General features: G+C 31.7%; 1 protein-coding gene across 1 annotated transcript in view; it reads left to right on the forward strand.

Moving 5' to 3' along the window:
- The window catches only part of FAM227B (family with sequence similarity 227 member B), a 182676-nt gene that overhangs the window by 21908 nt on the left and 143896 nt on the right, over positions 1–16872 (forward strand). The window contains exons 6-10 of the mRNA XM_069460147.1: positions 5243–5278; positions 5698–5802; positions 8000–8098; positions 12156–12257; positions 15729–15855. Coding sequence (XP_069316248.1) covers positions 5243–5278; positions 5698–5802; positions 8000–8098; positions 12156–12257; positions 15729–15855 — 469 coding nt within the window. The remainder of the gene's footprint in view (positions 1–5242; positions 5279–5697; positions 5803–7999; positions 8099–12155; positions 12258–15728; positions 15856–16872) is intronic.

A 16872-nucleotide genomic window follows, 5' to 3' on the forward strand; every position in this document is an offset into this window, starting at 1 on the left:
ATTCATATTCGAAAATAACGTGAATTTTTTACTCATCTATGGTTTCACAAAAATTGCTCTAAAAAATTGACAGATAATCACAAGCAAAAACATACATTTGCAAGACTGAGGATGTACCTTCACAATAAAAATAAAATAAGGAGCGTCAAAGTGAAATGTCAGAGATATCAACTGTCAAACTTAATACTTTAAGAAATCAGACATTTTGTATTTAATAACCTAATAACATCTCATATGTGGTAGTACAGGTCCTGTAACAGTCCTCTTACTTCAGAAAAAGAAGTTAACAATTCTTTCTGATAAATATTAAATTATTTTGTCAATTTTTTATAAATCTCTTTGAGATTTTGATTAAAATTATAATAGGCTTTTGAATTACTTTTTAATACTTTGTTCTTTAAAAATACATTCTAAAATTATATAATGTTAAAGCTATAAAGATTTTAAGTGTCATCACTAGTCCAGTCACCTTATTTCATGTTATTTTTTAAATTTCAAAATAACTTTTATGCTTTCTCATGGCTAATGTAGTCATTTTAGAAAATTTTAAAAAATAGGTAAATAGTATAAAGGGACTAACATTGTAATTCTATCATTTATAGATAAATTATGTATATCTCACTCTTTAGTTGTCACTTTCACTTTTCCTTTTTTAAGAAAAATCATATTAAATTATATTTTTCTAGTTTATTAAATGTATTATGAAATTTCCATCAATAAATATTCTTCTACATCTTTTAAAATATATGTTTCATAAATAAACTAATGTAATAGCCGTTTTCTTGGGCACTTAAGTTAGTTTTCATTATTCACTATTATATACAAAGCTACTGTGCATATATTTGGATCTAAAATTGTGCTTATCCATGATTATTTTCTTAAGATAAATTTCCAGAATTAGAACCACTTGGGAAAGGAAATGTGACACTCTGTTTTGATATGTATTGCCAAATTGTTTTCTAGAAAGGTGGCATATTTGTAACAGTAGTTTGTGATTGATCAGTTATCCATTCCCTTGCCAATGTTAAATATTATCATATTTTTAAATTTTTGCAAATTTGATAGGCAAAATTTTTATAAATTTCATATCTTTCATTAATGAAGTTGGTTGTTTTGGGTTTTGTTACCCTTTGTGTTTCTATTATTATGAATTGCCTGTTTATGAACTTTGGTCATCTTTTGACCTTTTCTTTTTTATTTTTAAGAGCCATTTATGCTTTAAAAAACTCTTCTTGTGGCTTTTAAAAATTCAGTTCTTTAATCCATCTGGTGTTTATTTCTGTGTAAGGAAATAAAATGTAAGAAGGGTTTATCAGTAAATTTGTGTGATTTTCCTCATGTAAGTCCTATATATTCCCTGTTAAATTTGTTCCTAGGTATCTTAAATTTTCTTTACTAATGTCAATGAGATTTTTTTTCCCATATGTTATTAAATGAGTTATTATTGGTATATAGGAAATTATTACTGGTATATGGATATTATTCCACAATGTTAGGGGTTTCTCATCTTGTCCCTGACTTTAATGGAACAGATGTTAGTATGATACTTTGCTATTAAGTATAATTTTAAATATTTATATAGCTATATTTTTTCAGGTTAGTTTATTAAAAATTCATAAGTGTATACGGATGTGGATATGGATATAGACACTGATTAGATATAGATATCACTGTACTCAAAAACCTGAGGAAATCTCCATGACTCGAAATGGAGAGAAATGAGTCCACTGTGGTGGTAGCAGAAGCTACTTTCATCTTTTAATCTGTGAATGTGGCAGATTACATTACAGTTTTTCAGAAGTTGAGCCATCCTCATATTCTTAGGATATACTTTTCAAATTCTCTACTGGATTTCATTTGCTTCATTTTATTTAGATTATTGCATCTATGTTTGATACAATATGATTATGTTTTCCTGTATTATCTGTGCTTGGTTTGGGTATCAAAATTATACGGACCTCAGAAAAGTGAGGTACTTGGCTTTATCCCTCTTTCTAGTCTAAAATAGTTTGTAGAATATAGGTCTATCATTTGTTCTTTGGATGTCTGGCAAAAGTTGCTTGTGAACTTTTAGTGATTTATTTATTATTTATATTTTGCAGAAGGAAATGGTTAAGTTGGTAGAAAAGTTATATGAAAATTAATTGTATAAATATCAACTTGGTAGATTGTCAAAACCTAATATTAACTGAAAAAAGCAAGTTACCAAATAATTGGTACAATAATATCATTTGCTTGAATTTTAAAACACAAAGTTTATTTTTCATGTGTATATATGTGTGTATGTGTGTATGTAAAAGTACTTTTAATGGAATGAAAAGGATACCAACCATTAAAATTATAGTGACTATCTCAAAGAAGGGGACACAGAATAGAACTAGAGATCATTGTGAAAGATGATCTAAACTTTTATTTTATTGTATATAAGCTACACATTTTAATTTTAAAATATAATCTTGAAGTAAATGCTAAAATATCAATAATCTATTGTAGGTTGGGAGAACATGGGAGCACTGGTGAATAATACTAACAAAAGCTTTAATAATTATTCTTATTAAATATAAAAGTTGTGTTGGATTTATTTATCAGAATTTTAACATGTGATATTTATATTTTTGTGGTATCTTTTCCAGATTGTATGATCAAGAACTATGTTTTTTGTTACTATTACTCTGCATCTAAAAAACTTTGAGTGTTTGTTTTCTTCCTGTAGAATAAAGCCAGTACTTTGAGATTAATATGAACATTTTTCTAAATTTGACTCTATCATTTTTATTGATAATTATATATATTTTGGGGGTACATATGATATTTTGATACATTCATACAATGTGTAATGATCAAATTAGGATATTTAGGGTATCCATCACCTCAAACATTTATCATATCTTTGTTTTGGGAACATTTCAAATATACTCTTCTAGCTCTTTTGAAATACACAATAAATTGTTGTTAACCATAGTCATCCTACTGTGTATTCAAACACTAGAACTTATTCCTTCTGTCTAACTGTATGTTTGTACCCAGTAACTCTCTTCATACCCTCCCAGATCCTCCCTATCCTCTGATAACCATCGTTCTACTCTCTACCTCCATTAGATCATTTTTTAACTCTCACATAATGAGTAAGAACATATATTTGTCTTTATGTGCCTGGCTTATTTCCCTTAATATAATGACCTCTAGTTTCATCTATGTTGCTTCAAATGACAGGATTTTTTTTCTTTTTTATGGTTTAGTAGTAATCCATTGTGTATATATACAACATTTTCTTTATCCATTCATCTGTCGATGGATACTTCAGTTGATTTCATATCTTGGCTATTGTGATTAGTGCTTCAATAAACACAGGGGTGCAGTCATCCCTTTTATATACTGATTTCCTTTCCTTTAGAGAGATACCCAATAGTGAGATTGCTGGATCATATGGTCATTGTCTTTTTAGATTTTTGAGAAACCTCCATACTGTTTTCCAGATGGATGTACTAATTTACATTCCAACCAACGATGTTTAAGGGTTCCCTTTTCTCAGCATCCTCACCAGCATTTGTTATTTTTTTTTTTTTTTGGTCTTTTTAGTAATAACCATTTTACTGGTATAAGGTGATATCTCATTTTGGTTTTGATTTGCATTTCCCTGATAATTAGTGATTTTGAGAATTTTGTTCTTATACCTGTTGGCCATTTGTATATCTTCTTTTGAGAAATGATGTCTATTCATGTCCTTTGCCCACTTTCTTTTTCTTTTCTTTTTTCTTTCTTTCTTTCTTTTTTTTTTTTTTTTTGCTGTTGTTTGAGTTCCTCATATATTTTGGCTATTAGTCCCTTGTCAAATAAATGCTTGGCAAATATTTGTCCCATTCAACAGGTTGTCTCTTCACTCTACTGATTCCTTTGTTGTGAAGAAGCTTTTTATTTTTTATATCTTTATTTTCATTATTTTTAGAGATGGAGGTCTCACTCTGTCACACAAGCTGGAGTGCAGTGGCACAATCATAGTTCACTGCAGTCTCAAACTCCTGGGCGCAGGTGATCTTCCCACCTCAGCCTCCTGAGTAACTGGGATTACAGGCATGAGCTACCATGCCCAGCTTGCTTTTTAGTTTAATATAGTTCCATTTCTGACCCTATATTTATTGACTGGTTGTATTGGTAGTTCTCAAGCATGTAGGCTTCTTTCTAATATGATTATATTTGAACTCATTTTCCCTAAATAATATTTCTTTCTTATTCCTGTGTATACTTTTAAAAATGCCAATAATGAGATGCTCTTTCTGGTAGCAACCTATAATTCTTTCAAATTTTTTTCACATATTATCTCCTCTATAACATATATATATATATATGTATATATATGTATATGGGTGTGTGTGTATGTGTGTAATGTGTGTATGTATAACATGTGTGTATATGTGTCACTGTGTGTGTGTAACCTGTAAGCTTATTTCTGGAATATATGGGAATGCAGAAATCATTAAACCTGATATATATACATCTCCACATGACCAGTTGATCAAAAACTAATGTATCTTTGTAAAGCAATGTGGTGGGCATAGAAATGTGCCACACAGATTCCCATTCAAAGAGGGACCTGCCTTTAAGAGTGTGGTTAGGGGGTACACTTCAGCTGTCAGCATCTTCATGGGTTGCCTCACCTGTAGAGAACTTTCTCTTCCAAATACACATCTGTCCAGGAACCACCCACATCCAGCGACTGATCAAGTTGGATGAAGAAAGGGCTGGACATTTCTGTCCAATGTAGGTAAACTCTGACGGACTCTTTCAACTCTAGAATTTTTTGTGGGGTCCATTGTGGTTGTTGGGCCTCCATCATAGCTGACTTCTCCTTCTGCCCAATCCTGCCTCTCCCCTTGCCTTCCAAAGGATTGATCTCAAAAGCACTCCCAATAACCATTCTAAACACTAAACTCCTCTCCAGAGTCTATTTCCCAGGGAACTCAAACTGCAATAAGTAGTTTGTTTATGTTTTTATTGTAGCTCTTATCTCTTTGTGTTTTGTTTATATATGTATATGATTCTTTCTTGAACCATGACTAGCTTGAGGGCAAGGACCATCTTTGTATTTACAGTATCTAACACAGCAGTGGCATTTTAGGCCTCACAAGGAGGTATATACATATATCTATATCTGTGCATAAATACTAGTTAACTGAACAAATTTACAAAATGTAAAAATCCTTCAATTTAGTGTTTTAAAGATTTTATTTTAAATGTTTTCCAGCTTTCAGATGAAATGGAGACAGAGAAGAATATAGAGGTATTTAAATTTTCTTTTCTGCCAGATTATATATCAAAAGTATTATGTGGGGCTAAAAGAATGTTTATGATGCTATAAATATATCTGTAAATATAGATAAGGGCATCAGAGGAGAGAGTTGGGAACAGGTATGGAAGCTTTCTTTATGTGTAGTCTAGCTAAAAGTATTCATCATTTGAGTTTATGTCAAAATTCATATGATTTTGTTTTGGATTTCACATATATATGTGTCAGTGCTCTTATAATGAAAATTTTTCATAGGTAGGATATATATTTTTTACTTAATTTAGTAAAAAGAAGTAAAATAAATATGTTAGTGAGTGATAGTTAAATATCTATCTGTCTTTTGTAGTCATATGAGACAACTGTTCTGAGATGAGTGAAATAATTACCATTCTGTTATATTTCCCTCTGTCTAGGGTTGCAGCTTCACAGGATTCAAATCAAATGAGCTTACTCAACTACCCAGACATTTGGATGCTGAACGGATTTATCTTTTTATTTTAAAAGCTCATAACTTTGAGGTATGTAAATATTTTATTTTTATTGTATAATAAACTTTGAGAGTATGTATGATTTAATGAATCATTAAATTTATGAATCATTAAATGAGCTATGAAAAATTAGGTATTAAGCAAGATTTGATACTTTGGGCATTACATTTGACAGGAAAGACCAGTGATGTCCAACACCCTAATTATTAATACCAGAAGAGAATGTATTAGACGCTGTTACTGCCTCAGGAGTCTGAAATTGCTAGTGTGCACTGGCTTGGCATGTGACTGCAGCAGGTGTTTTTCCCTCTCTGCTCCTGCTCTGTCAGCTCAGGATATTTCAACTTGCTTATTTTGACCCTGAGATAACTTGTGAGACCCCTTCTCTACAACCCTGTTGGGAGTTCCTTTTGAGCCTTCAAGTGTGCTGGGGAACTTGGAGCAGTATCACCTCCAGCAGCAGTCCCCAACCTTTTTGGCACTAGGGACAAGTTTCGTGGGAGACAATTTTTCCAGAGATGGTTTGGGATGATTCAAGCACATCACATTTATTGTGCAGTCAAACCTCTCTGCTAATGATAATCTGTATTTGCAGCCATTTCCCAGTGCTGGCATTACTGCCTCAGCTCCATCTCAGATCATCAGGCATTTGATTACTATAAGGAGCACACAACCTAGATCTTTCGCATGTGCAATTTACAGTAGGGTTCACACTCCTGTGAGAATCTAATGCCAGCCACTGATCTGACAGGAGATGGAGCTTATGTGGTGATGCCAGTGATGGGGAGTGGCTGTGAGTACAGATGAAGCTTTGCTTGCTCTCTTGCCGGCCACACCCCTCCTGCTGTGCAGTCTGGTTCATAACAGGCCACGGACCAGTTTGGTCCATGGTCCAGAGGTTGGGGACCACAGCAACTCTACAGGGTAACCAAAGGATGAAAACCTGCAAGTGTAGGAAGGTAACTACCTCAATGGCCAGTGACTGCCATTAGGATAAGATAGGATGAGGGTAGGGTGGGTTACCTGGTAAAACTGATTGTTTTATCTCCTGTAATTCAATTTTCTACTTTTTATGTTTATGCACTTTACATATGTTCTTTGTGATTAAAAAGTACTAAAATCTAGAAGCTGTTACGAATGTACTCCATATGAAGTAGCTCATGAGAAAGAAGTGGTCCCACAGAATACTTGATAAAGAATATTCTTGCATAAAAGTTTGTATGATGTCCTGTTTTTAGACTTGTACTTTCAGAACATGTGGAAAAAGGCAATGGAAAAGAAAAAAAAAACTTTTACTTGAGGAACAGGCATTCATACTTCTGGATTTAGTTTTAAAAAATCTTGAATTCTCCTGAAACTGGCATTTAAAAATACTGTGAATAAGAAGATAAAATTGTCTGTTGAATCTGCATATTTAAACCAAAATTTAGTTTCTAGTGGCCACAGTAAATAGATTTAACCTTCTGTAATGATTTTGATCAATTTTCTGGTTAGGGAGTATACTATGTTTACACAGGCTCATGATGGGGGCTTAATGAAATAGAATTCTGTGATTTTTTGATTGTTGATATTTGTCTTCAGTGGAAAAGGGGAGAAATTATGGCATGTATCTTACATTTTTGGTATTCTTGGTCTATCCTACACTGTTGTTTCAATAGATAGTAGACAAATATGGTTAATTGAGCATGCAAAATGTGGCTAATATGCCAGAGGAGCTGAATTTTTTTATTTTATTTCCTTTAATTAATTTATATACAAATCTAAAAACTAACGTTTTATTCATTTATTAAACAACTTTCAATTATGTTTGGAAAAAAATTACAACTATGGTTTTTATGAAGTCTAAATATTGAGATAGTATTTCTGATGACAATTTAGTGTTCAAATTGGAATATTCTATAAGTATAAAATATATACAATATTTCAAAGACCTAGTACCAGAAAAGTAAAATATTTCATTTATAATATTTATATAAATTATATATTGAGATAATATTTTATATAAATATATTTGGTTAAATGAAATATTTCATTAAAGTTAATTTTGCTTTTTACTTTTTTAATGTGGACTAGAAAATTTAATATTAATAAATTGTGGCTCATGTTAAATTTCTGTTGGACAGTATTTGATCTATAACCATTGAATGCATACTCTTTATAAAGCCTATTTACATTAGCATAGTTTGTAATATATTTTAATTTGATCTAATATGTCTTTTTTCCATAGGAAAGAATTTTTAAAATCTGGAAGACTCATTTTCTCTCAGAAGCATCTATTGCTCTTTTGCATGACTCCTTTTGGTGGTGGTTTCTCCATAAATTTAGGGTATGATATTTTTTAAAGTTCTTGTTTTTAATGTTGATTTGTAGTGTAATTAATTTTTCAGTAGAGGTAACACTGGTACAAAAATGTTTTTGGCGATCCTTTCACAGAGATTAGTTTTTGAACATTCCACACGTTAGAAATCCTTTTTGAAGTCTAGAATTCTTTCAGAGGAGTTAAGACTTTAATATGGATTTCAAAGATCCTAAATCTTCATTAATCAGAAAAAAGATTAGTGAAATCAAACATTGTAGTAAATAATTATAATCAAATTGTAGTTTTACTCAATCTTATAATGTGCTGGTAAACATAATGTGCAGAAAACCCACTGCAAATCAGTGGCATCGAAGGGAGTTCCACTTGGAAAACAGTCTACAGATCAGACAAAAACAGGGTGTTTATTTGATTCAAAAAAAGTGAAAATTATGATTAAGATTAAACAGATAAAGAGGGAATATCTGGGAAGCAAAAAGAGAATGGAAATAAGCAAAAACAGTTGTTGACCAGAAGAATTTCAGTGATGATTTGTAACATCCTAATGCTTTTAAAAACTGCCCTTGGGACCTTGGCTTCTAAAAAGATGCAAAAAGCTGAAAAGTGCATCATTTTCACCCATACAACAACAAAAGAAAACCATTTAACCAACAAAGTCACAATTTTTTTGAATCCAACATATAGAGTATATTTCCATGCAAAGAATGTTACCAGGAATAAAGAAAGTAATTATATAATGATAAAATGGTCAATTTATCAAGATGACATAATAATGCTAAATATTTATGCACCTAACAAAAATATTTCAAAATGCATTTAATAAAAACTTTTAACACCTCAAAGAGAAATCAACAAATCTGTAGGTACAGAGATTTCAACACCTCACTCTCAATAATTAGTAGAATATACAGAAAATTAGTAATACCTTAACATACATTAACATAGTAATGATACAGAATGATATGGAAGACTTGAGCAACACTGTCAAACAACTTGACCTAATTGACAGATATTAAACATCTCTCCTGTCTTAGTTTGTTTTGTGCTTCTATAACAGAATGCCATATAAGAGTAATTTATAATGAACACAAATTTATTACCCCATGGTTCTGGAGGCTGGGAAGTCTGAGGTAGAGTGGCCAGCATCTGGCCAGGGCCTTCTTTCTGCATCATCCCATGGTGAAAGACAGAAGGCAAGAGAGAGAAAGAGAGTGAAAGAGAGAAAGAAAAATGAGCAAGAGGGGGCAAATCCACTTCCACAGTATCAAATAAACTCCCATGATAATGGCATTAATCCATTCATGAGGCCAGTGCCCCCAAGACCCAAACACTTCCCATTAGGCCCTACCTCCCAACACTACTACATTGGAGATCAAGTTTCCAATATATGAACTTTGGGGAACACATTCAAACCATAGCACTACATAACAATAGCATTTTTCTCAAGTGCCCATTAAACATTTATTAAGATAAACTATATTCTGACCTAGGAAAACATCCTAATAAATTTATAAGAATTCAAGTACAAAGTATTTTTAAGATTAAACTGGAATTTTATCATAAATTAATAATACATATCTGAAAAATCCCCAAATATACAAAATTAACATACAAAAATCAGTGGCATTTTTATACATTAACAATGAACTACCCAAAAAAAATCAAGAAAACAATCCCATTTACAATAGCAACAGCAACAAAAAATAAAATAGTTAGGTATAAATTTAACCAAGGAGGTAAGACATCTATATAATTAGAACATAAAGCTCTACAAAAAGCATTGAAGAGTCATAGCAATCTTGAGCAAAAAGAACAAAAGTGAAGTTATCATACTACTTGACTTCAAAAGATACTGCAAAGTTATAGTAACCAAAATAGCATGGCTCTGTCATAAAAATAGACACATAGGCCAATGGAACAGAATAATGAGCCCAGAAATAAATCCATATGTTTATGGTCAATTGATTTTCAACAAGTTGCCAAGAACACATAATGGAGAAAGGACAATCTCTTCAACAAATGGTATTAGACCCACTGGATATCCATATGCAGAAGAACTAAATTAGACCCTTACTTTATATCATATACAAAAATCAACTCAAAATTAATTAAGTAATTAAATGTAAGACCTGAAACTGTACAACTACTAGAAGAAAACATAGGGGAAAAACTCCATGACATTAGTGTTCTAGGAAATGATGTTTTGCATATGAAGCCAAAAGCATAGGCAACAAAAGCAAAAATTAATAAATAGAATTGCATCAAACTAAAAAGGTTCTGCATAGCAAAGGAAACAACAGAGTGAAGAGACAACTTATAGAGTAGGAGAAAATACTTTGAAATCACACATCTGATAAGGGATTAATATCTAAAATATATAAGGAACTCAAGCAATTCAATAGCAAAAAAACAACTCAATTAAAAAATGGACAGAGTCAATTAGTACAGTAATTTTGGAAAATATTATGTAAGTTACTCAAAAAACTAAAAATAGAATTACCATATGATCCAGTAATCCCATTTCTGGGCATATATCCAAAGGAATTGAAATCAGTATATCAAATAGATATCTCAACTCCAGTGTTCATTGCAGTGATATTCACAATAGCTAAGAAAGAGAATCAACATAAGTGTCCATCAACAGGTGAATGTAAATGCGGTGTAAATACATAATGGAATATTATTTGGCTTTAAAAAAGAAGGAAATCCTGTCACTTGTGACAACATGGATGAGGATGGACCTAGAGGACATTATATTACATAAAATAAGCCAGGCACATAAAAACAAATATCACATGATCTCACTTTTATGTGGAATCTAAAAAAGTTAGATTTATAAATTGGAGAACTTTCTGTCTTGTGTAAATTTCTTTTCTTTATATATGTTGAGTGTAGATTGTATAGTTGAAACATGCTAACTTTCTTGAATAAATTAAATATATATGATCTCATTTAATTGTTGCATGTCCCTATATCTTAGAATAATAACCTGTTACATAAGTGAATCAAGAATTTCTATTAACATTATTATTTTTACTATAATCTTCTTCCATAAACTTACTAAACATGTATGAGCATTATATTGGGAGTTAGAGACCTGGATTCTAGTCTGTCTCTTGATTACTTATCTGGATAACCTTAAATAATTCTCTTAACTTTTCTGAGCATTAGTGCAGTCACTGAAGTAGAGGGACTTAAGCTAGGTGATAACTAACTTCATTTGAGATCTAAGATTCTATGTATCTTAAATTCCTGTTCATTTGGTTTGCTAATTTTATAGAAAACTACCACTAAATTTGATAATTTTTGTTTTTTATTACCAAAAATTATTAATGCTAACTTGTGCTTTTATAGCTAATATAATAAATGAATTTGAACTCTAGTTTATCTTTATTGCTTAATTCATGAATTTAGATTCTAATTCATCTCTTCATTGTTTAATAGAGCCAGAATTCAGGGTATTACCTTAGGACTTTAATATTGACATTATTATTATATATAGATTTCTTTCTTCTTACAGCGTAGTTACTTTGTTTCTAGGTTAACTGTCATGTCATAATTTTACTAGTTTTGAGTATGGCTGTCTCTTTTCAGAAATTGCTTTAATTTCACACTGAGTTACTGATAATGAAAGAGTAGAATGTAACTAAGACATTGATTGCCTTCTGTTTAACAACTACTATGCAAGAATCTTCATTAATTCATCAGATGTTTGCATGCTTTCTGTGTCCCAGCCACAGTGCTGAGGGCTTGAAATACAAAGTTACACAAAATATGATCTCTGTCCTTATTTAATTTTACTATACCTCTTCAAGGTTTATATATATTACCTATATTTGGCAGATGAGAAAACTAGGACTTAATCAACTTGCCCAGGGTAATATAGCTAATGAATAACAGAGCCAGTATTAAAATCCAGATCTGCATTATGCTAAAACCCATGCTCATTTTACTATACAAATTGATTTGCTCATACAAATAGGTAAAATTACTGACATTATGCAAACAAATCCCAATTTTAAATTGTAATATTGACTTTAATTTCATACATGTTTTAATTTTTAAGCCTGACAGAGAAAATCAAGATTGCTTATTTGATAGAATTTCAGAAAGTTATGTGATACTTTTCATGAGCATACCTCTAAGTCGAAAGGATGCATTCTTTCAGGTAAACAGAAATTAATAGTTATGCTAATTATATTTAGAGTGAATGAAATAGGAAAAAACAGCTATTTTATTTAAACATATATGAGAATATATTTTATCACTTTTGACAGCAAAATTGTCTGGTGTAGAGTAAATAATGGTAATATTTTAAAAGTTATGTTCTTACCACACCCTCTCCCAAATATTGTATTCCCTTGCTTCAAAGTCTTACAGAATCTTCTTGGTGGTATAGGTATTTTGTTTGCATATAAATAATTTGAAAATTCTTGAATTATTCTAGGTATATTGTTATCTTTTTTCTATTTACCTATAAAATTATTTATCATTTTTCTTTTACTTTATAATGAAATGAATCTTGATCCGTTTAAGAGGACTTGACAAGTTTATGTTATGCCTGCATACTAAGCCCCTGTTACAGTAAAGTACAATGCATAAAATTATGAATCAAATGCTTATTTTGCTTTTCTGTTGTTATACAAACTAATAAATAGGATTGATTAAAATAATTAATATTTTTGAGTAATGTGAAGATTGTAGGAATCTCATTGAGTATTTTTTAAATTTAACATCTAGCATTTCAAAACACAAGCTATGTTCCAATACTTTGTTGCATTGACAATCTGTAAATCAGAAACACCTAAGTATTTTAGAGTTTGTAAACATGTTAATGGGTAAGGCAGACCTAAAATAAAAAGTTGGATCCTGCACAATGAAAATAAAAACAAATCTAAATTCATGGATTTGCCAAATATTTATGTTAATTTTGACCCATCTTACTCTCAAACGCATATGTAAAATGGTATAAGGGGAAACTAGTAATAGACTGAGAAGAAGAAGACTTGGCTTCCTGCCTGGAATCTACTACTAACTACCTGAGTGATCGTAGCGAGTCACTTAAACTCTCAGGTCTATAGCTGGGTTGTCTATCAAATGAAGAGGTTGGTTGGAGCCATGATTCTTAAATTATTGTCTTATGGAACAGTGTTCTAAAAGATAGACTAAGATTTTCTCTGCTAATATTGAAATTATTTTTTCTTATTTTCAGGAGAAAGTTAATGATTAGGAATTTTCCAATTAAATTGTCTAGAGATGATAAAAACAGCGTTTCTGCTACCCATATTCTTTTAGCTAGTCTATCTTTTTGTGGTTTTTATATTAATATGTGTTTACTTAGTGTGCCTAGCCTTCCTATATGGTTTGATGAAATCAAGTGTGCTTTAACACAGGGCTCTTAAGAAAAAGATGAGGCTTTTTAATGTGGACAAGGAAGGAAATGGTGTTACCATTGTATATCTCCCATTCTCCAGTTTCTGGTACTACTTGTATGGTCCAGATGTTCTCCCCTGGGATGGATGTGTCTTTCAATAGATATTATGTTTACAACTTCTCGCAAATCACGACTCAACTTTTTCTGGGTTCCTATTTCCAAGAAGAAATTAGAAGTTGTTTAATGAAGATTCCAAGCCTCATTTGAGGACAAACAAAAATGTATACACTGGTGATTAGACTCCTTGACCTGTACTCAGTCTTCATTTAATGCTCCCTTTCCTTGCTTCTGTGTTAGAGAGCCAGGCCACCTCCCTACAGGTCTATGCCCTCCAGAGCTGTTTAAGTAGAAGTAGGCCTCATTTCTCATTGAACAACTTCCATTACTTTTAACTCATTCAAATAAGTGGGTGTTTTGTTACTGCCTACTCATATGGCTTATCTTACCTAAGGAAGAAAAAATTATCAAAAAAAAAAAAAAAGAAAGAAAAAAATTTTCTTCACATCCCACTATTCTTTACAAATTAATCTGAACCTAAACATATTTAGTATGGCTTTTACTTCCCTTTCTTCCAATGTCACACAATGATATTCCTTCAGAAATTTTCCAAACAGTTTGACATCTGATCTCCTTTTCCTTTAATCTTCTGAAGGTGGGATAGTCACAGAAACTGTTTAGAAATTCCTCTTATTCACCTTGTTCAACATTTTAATTTTAATCATTAGTATAATTTCATGTACCACAAATGCAATATATGATCATTTCTGGTAATAAAAATATTCATGGTTCATTCAATAGAATTAAATATATCAATATATTATACAGTTCTTCCCCTCTTCCCCTCACTTATCAAAAAATCACAGAGATCTTAAAAGAATACCATCACTTACCAGAAAATTTGAACACTACTGGATTAGGTGACTGCTAGTTTCCTACTGCTGCTGTAACAAATTATCACAAATTTAGTGGCTTAAAACAATAGAAATTCATTCTCTTAACTATGGAGGCCATAGTCCAAAATGAGTCTTACAGGGCTAAAATCAAGGTGTCAGCAGGACTGGTGTGTTTAGGAGGTCCCAGGTGAGAATATACACCTTTCATCTTCTATTTTCTAGTGGCTGCAGTATCCTTGGCTTGTGGTTGCGTAACTCCAATCCCTGCTTTTGCTGTCATATCGCATTCTCCTCTTCTATAGTCAAATTTCCCTCAGCCTCCATCTTATAAGACACTTATAATTACAGTTAAAGCCCACAACATAATCCAAAATAACCCCCCCATGTCCAGATCTTTAACTTAATCTCCTCTGCAAAGCCCTTTTGCCATATAAGGTAAAATTTATAGGTTCCAGGAATTAGAACATGCATATCTTTTGGACCATTATTCAGTCTACCACAGTGACTTCTAAGGGACCTTCTAATTCTAAAATTTTACGCAATTCAAGGCTTAATGTGTGGTTGTAAATACTTATCTGAGTGCAGAATACGAAATAGTTATATAAATTTTTCTTTAAATAAAAATATGGTATCTTTCAATGTTTAGTCACTCTCTGAGAGGAATTTAGTAGTTTAGGGATTTGAAAGCTAACAGGATACTGGTAGTGCCATATATTTATTGGTATCTGATTATGGTTTTAATAATTTTTCTTTTTTCTTTTTCTGTTTTATTTTTTATTTCAGAATATTATGGTGATACAAATGTTTAGGTTACATATATTGCCTTTGCCCTGCTTGAGTCAGAGCTACAAGCATGCCCATCCCCCAGACAGTGAGCACCACACCCATTAGGTGTGAATATACCCATCCCCTCCACCCCCGCACCCATACTGATTATATAAACTCACCCACAGAAGCTTCAATTATTTAAAATATACTTTTTATTATTGACCTATATACATCACTTTCTAAAAGAGAATAGCAATAGCAAGATTAAATGAAATAAGTGGATAATTATGAAACCTTAATTGTTAACTTCATTCCTTATTTGATTTAATTTTTTTCCCAAAATAACTGTCAGGTTGACTTGATTTTCAAATCTCCATTGTTCATGTCTCCCAATTAGGGGTAGAAAGAAGTAACAGAATGGCCAAAAGCAAGTTATAAGAAAAAAAGGACATATGTATTTCACAAACTAAGTAATAATTTCTTTGGTAATTAACAAATATTACAAAAAATATAAAATTACTCTAATATGACTCTATTTTGGTAGGTATATCCTGACTGTTTGGCACAAGCTATCTATGTAACATTCCTGGAGGCATTTCCAGAATCTAGTAAACTCTTTAATGATGAATTTAAAGAAGATCTAGGGAATAACATTTTTCTTTGGTTATCAGGTATGAATATATCATTTAAGTATTGATTATTATTTTGGTTCCTAAAATTTTTGGATTGCAGTATTTTGTTTACTCTAGTAAAGAAATTGGTAGCTCTTTGTGTTACAAAACATGCCATGTCAATTCCTATGTCTTAAAATAATTCTGAAAATTTTTATACCACAATTAATTAGTTACTAGCTTTAGAAGCCAAATAATATTATAAGCAATTGAATTATTGTAGAAATCTGATTTGCCACAGAAATAAAGTCATACTATGTATATACTATATTTGGAAGATAAATATTTTAACCTACCAATTACATAGCTCCGCTACTGTAATCTACTGTAATAAGATTTTACATAGTAATAATAATGTAAATACTGATATTTATCAAATGAAAATTATTATGTGGCCGGGCGCGGTGGCTCACGCCTGTAATCCTAGCACTCTGGGAGGCCGAAGTGGGTGGATCGCTCAAGTTCAGGAGTTCAAGACCAGCCTGAGCAAGAGCGAGACCCTGTCTCTACTAAAAATAGAAAGAAATTATCTGGCCAACTAAAATATATGTAGAAAAAATTAGCCGGGCATGGTGGCGCATGCCTGTAGTTCCAGCTATTCGGGAGGCTGAGGCAGTAGGATTGCTTAAGCCCAGGAGTTTGAGGTTGCTGTGAGCTAGGATGATGCCATGGCACTCACTCTAGCCCGGGCAACAAAGCGAGACTCTGTCTCAAAAAAAAAAAAAAAAGAAAATTATTATGTAACACCTTTGATAATAGGTAAAAGGAAATGAGCTTGTATGTGGTTATGATGGGATGGGGGATGAAAGATTGCTAAATCCTCATCTTCCCTAGTTATAATTCAATAGATAATTCCTAAAATTAAAACATCAAAAAGTAGCAATATAGCCCTTTTTCTGGTAAGCTATGGATATAAATATCAAATAAAGGTGGTTGTTTTGGGGAAGCAGGATATGGTATTGGGGATGTGTGAGAAACTGTTAGAGTTTTGTAATATTTGACTCTTTAAACTATATG

Source organism: Eulemur rufifrons, chromosome 2, assembly GCF_041146395.1.
Source record: "Eulemur rufifrons isolate Redbay chromosome 2, OSU_ERuf_1, whole genome shotgun sequence".
Classification (NCBI taxonomy): Eukaryota; Metazoa; Chordata; class Mammalia; order Primates; family Lemuridae; genus Eulemur; species Eulemur rufifrons.